Source organism: Myotis brandtii, unplaced genomic scaffold, assembly GCF_000412655.1.
Source record: "Myotis brandtii unplaced genomic scaffold, ASM41265v1 scaffold6480, whole genome shotgun sequence".
Taxonomy (NCBI): Eukaryota; Metazoa; Chordata; class Mammalia; order Chiroptera; family Vespertilionidae; genus Myotis; species Myotis brandtii.
Window position 1 is genome coordinate 7862 of NW_005370505.1, and position 4498 is coordinate 12359.

General features: G+C 38.1%; 1 protein-coding gene across 1 annotated transcript in view; it reads right to left on the reverse strand.

Annotated features, from left to right (window-relative positions):
* Window positions 1–65, reverse strand: part of LOC102245077 (NKG2-A/NKG2-B type II integral membrane protein-like) — a 4477-nt gene extending 4412 nt beyond the window's left edge. The window contains exon 1 of the mRNA XM_005880698.2: window positions 59–65. Within this exon, the coding sequence (XP_005880760.2) occupies window positions 59–65 (7 nt within the window). The remainder of the gene's footprint in view (window positions 1–58) is intronic.
* Between the last annotated feature and the right edge of the window lie 4433 nt (window positions 66–4498).

The window sequence follows — 4498 nt, forward strand, 5'->3', positions numbered from 1 at the left end:
TGACAAGACCCCAAGGATAGTCTTTGTGGGTGGAGTGTGAGATTGTAACAGTACTCACTTCGCATTTGACCAATGTGAAGTCTTGTTCTAATTTACATAGAGATTTAAATGTGCTTCATGATAGAATAATAGTTCTTAAAATGATATTCTATGTTTGACATAATATTATTGGTTGAAGCAATGAAAAGTAAGAAGTAACTGAAGAATAAAGAAATTCAGAATAATGATATCATTATTAAAGTCAGATTCCACTGAAACATTTTGATACAATTAGAATAACTGTGAAAATTAAAATGCTGTGTAGAAAAAAGTGATGCACTAATTTTTATGACAATTTATGGTTACATATTGAGTGTTTTAAAGTTGGGGGAATAGTAGTATTAGAATATATAGTACTTTCTGTAATAAATTAAATTTATTTAGTCACTTATATTTATTTATTAAAAGGGCAGATGATATTTTAAAATGTCACTTGATATTTTAAATAATTATGGAGTTCTGAGAAATCATTATAATTTAAGAAAATATTTTATATGCTGAAAAATGCTACATGACACTCTAAAGGTATCCAAAACTTACAAAAAATGAAAGCAATAGAAAGTTAAAGGATTCTTAAAAATATTAATTTTACACAATACTAATTTTGAACTTACAATTTATTTTACGGTTAGGAAATGAAACCATAAAATGATTAATAAATGTGTATATCATTTATGGAGGAACGTTGTTGGTGCAAAATTCCTGAAAGATCCTAGGGCTATCAAAGTCAGTGAAGGTGACTGTAGTGTGTAGGCAAATGTAATAAATCTGATAATTTATTCAATAATTCAGTCAATGGACTATGCCGTCAGTGAGATCTAGAATAAATTCTGGCTTTGAAATTTATAATGTATTACCTTTAAAAGTTATTTAGTGTTTAAGAACCTAGCTTACAACCTAGCTTAATCTACGGTTGGAATAAAATATTTTAAAATACAACGCATGTAAAGATAGCAGTCAATCTGATATTTATAAACTCTCAGTATGTCACTTGTTTTAATTATTTTAACACAATTGCCTTGTTATTATTTCTGATTCATATCAGACAATGAAAATGTAATTCGTTAGACAGGAGTCTCTTATCAGTGTGGCATCTTTTTGCATGTGTTGTTCAATTTCTAAAAAGTATTTTGATTGTTTATAATTAAGTTTAAATATTCAACAACAAAGGTTTTTAAAAGTTTTAGCATTTTACCGAGACTACTAAATTCTGATTTTTATTGCAAGTCACACTGATTTTATTTCTTCGTAGGGTGTGTATGAGGAACTATGTTTTACCTTCATGACCTGATGAATTCTTGTTAAGAATTTATTTTTTAAATCTGGTATAAATATGAAATAATATACATTGATAATTATATCTATTAATTACAAAATCCAAAATCCAATGGGATTTTATTTAAGTTATACTGATTTTCAAGGCCAAATATACATGTACGTATGCTCTTTAGTAATTTTGTACAGACAAACATTTGAATATTTTAAGATATCTACCAACATATTTCATATTTTACTCTTTTTACCCTAAATAGTACAAATAAAGATACCAATGTTTTATTTTATTTGATTGTATGTGAATTGTACTTAGGTAGTATCACATCTAGCATTTGTAATTTAGCATTAAATGAATTGGGCCAGTAGAGAGACAGGAGAGTAGACACACATACCTCTGGAAGCCAGTAAGTTATGAATCCTTTAGTGGGAGGCCAGGTCACTCCTGTAAACAAACAATGTCTGTGATCTCCACCGACTGGCCTGTGAAGACTGAGAGTGAATCCAAAGTAGAAAAAAGTAGATTTCTCATCACTGTGTCACTTAGAGTTTGAACAGGAAATTCTTACACTTGGGCATTTTTGAAGATGATTTATCTCATCACACATCTTCCAAATGTAGGAGACTTTGAGCTTGTAGGGCGTCACTTAGTTTGTCCATTGGTAAGTGCGTCTGAGAAATTATTTTCATAAAGATTCCTGGGATAAAAGATGTGACCATTCATGCTGTTAACCTATTTCATCTTAAAATCACAAATCTTAGGCCTTGTGAAGAGTATCTCAGATGTTTAAGTTCTACTCTTAGACAAGGTTGCTAAATAATGGCATTACCTCATTTTACTTATACACTCATTATGCTATCTACACTAATAAAAGAGAAACATGGTAATTAGCATACGACCGCTACCCTTTTCATTGACTAATCAGGGTGATATGCAAATTAACTGCCAACAAAGATGGCAGTTAATTTGCATATGTAGGCACAATTCAGGGAGGCGAAAGGGAAAGCAGGAAGAAGCCCCCTGCCACTGGCAGTGATCGGAAACCCAGGGGGGAGCTAAGAGCCGGGGGCAGGGCAAAGGCGGCCCTGGGGGCTGCCTTTGCCCTGCCCCCCAGCCATGATTGGAGAATTGGGCACCTTTGCCGCTGTGGCCAGTGATAGCAGGAAGTAGGGGTGGAGCCAGCGATGGGAGCTGGGCACGGGTGAAGCTGGCAGTCCCGGGAGCTAGGGGTCCCTTGCTTGGGCCTAAAGCAGAGCCCGCGATCGCGGGGCCACTGCCGCTGCGGGTCCGTGCGATTGCAGCACCGCTGCCACCTTTGCCCTGCCACCAGTGGGTGATCCGAGAAGCCTGGGGGGTGGGGCAGGGAAGCGGACACAGACAGCGATGCAGAAGCTGGATGCAGGGGCAGGGAAGCGTCTGCCGCCAGCGTCCCCGGCCGCAGCTTCCCTGCCCCGCACCCAGCTTCTGTGATTGGTGACCGCAGAAGCCAGGTGCAGGAGCAATCGCAGAAGCTGGGTGCGGGTCAGGCCAGCGTCCCCAGCTGCGGCTTCCCTGCCCCACACCCGGCTTCTGCAATGGGTGACCGCAGAAGCCCAGTGCAGGGGCGATCACAGAAGCCAGGTGTGTGGGCAGGGAAGCAGCCTCAGCCAGCTTCCCCGGATGCAGCTTCCCTGCCCCACACCCGGCTTCTGCAATGGGTGACCGCAGAAGCCCAGTGCAGGGGCGATCACAGAAGCCAGGTGTGTGGGCAGGGAAGCAGCCTCAGCCAGCTTCCCCGGATGCAGCTTCCCTGCCCCACACCCGGCTTCTGCAATTGTTGATGCCTATTTTTGCATGACACTTAACTGACTACCCTGCCTGGAAGCACAGAAGAAGAAGAAGCCCCCAGAAGAAGAAGCGGCCCACCTTTGGTCCTGGCACCAGCGCCTGGGGCTGGCTGCAGCCCAGGAGATGGACAAGCTACTGGCCAGAGGTCCCAGGCTGCAGCCACCCCGAGAAGCTACCAGCCCTGTGGTCCAGGGCACCAGCGCCTGTGGCCAGGGAAACAGGTTCCCTCTTCTCCTACTGCCAGTAAGTTATGAATCCTTTAGTGGGAGGCAAGGTCACTCCTTAAACAATGTCTGTGGTCTCCACTGAGTGGCCTGTGAAGACTGAGAGTGAATCAAAAGTAAAAAAAAGTAGATTTCTCATCACTGTGTCACTTAGAGTTTGAACAGGAAATTCTTACACTTGGGCAATTTTGAAGATGATTTATCTCATCACACATCATCCGAATGTAGGAGACTTTGAGCTTGTAGTGTGTCACTTAGTTTGTCCATTGGTAAGTGCGTCTGAGATATTATTTTCATATTCTAAAAGATTTCTGGGACAAAAGACTTGACTACTTACTCATGCTGTTAACTTATTTCATCTTGAAATCACAAATCTTAGGCCTTGTGAAGAGTATCTCAGATGTTTAAGTTCTACTCTTAGACGAGGTTGCTAATAATGGCATTACCTCATTTTACTTATACACTCATTATGATATTTTAATTATAGTAGAATAATTCTAAAACCATAATTTCATTAACAATAGCTACTTAATGATGTTTGTCACTAATAGTCTGATAACTTACTACATTTTCAACATATAGTAACTGTCACAAATATTTATTGTCAAATGTATCTTCTCACACTCTTTGTTTTTAGAATTGCTATATTTTATTTTATTTGAATATTAGAAATATAAATTTTCCTGATATTAATAAATGTCTGTGAAGAATAAGACATTAAGCAACACTGAACTATACCATAATGTATAAATTGAAATATTAAATTAATACTCATATTATTAATTCATATTCAAATTATAATTAGTAGTTTATATTTTAATGAAAATTTTAGTTGTAAATTAAAAAAACCAAGTCTAACGATGTAAAAGGAAAACAAAGGTAATTTTTAAAAATTTCACTTGACCATAACTGGGGACGCAGAAATAGTAAACTGAAAATACACGGTAAGTGACACAAATCATTAGAAGAAATAGAACATTACATTTAAATTATCTAGTGTGTATCGGATAGAATTTTTTCATATTTCTCATATTACACCAAGAAAATTGGAAATGTTTATCTACATTAGTGAGTAAATTAAAATTGGGAGTACCATATGATCCAGCAATCTCATTTCTGAATGTGTATCCAAAGA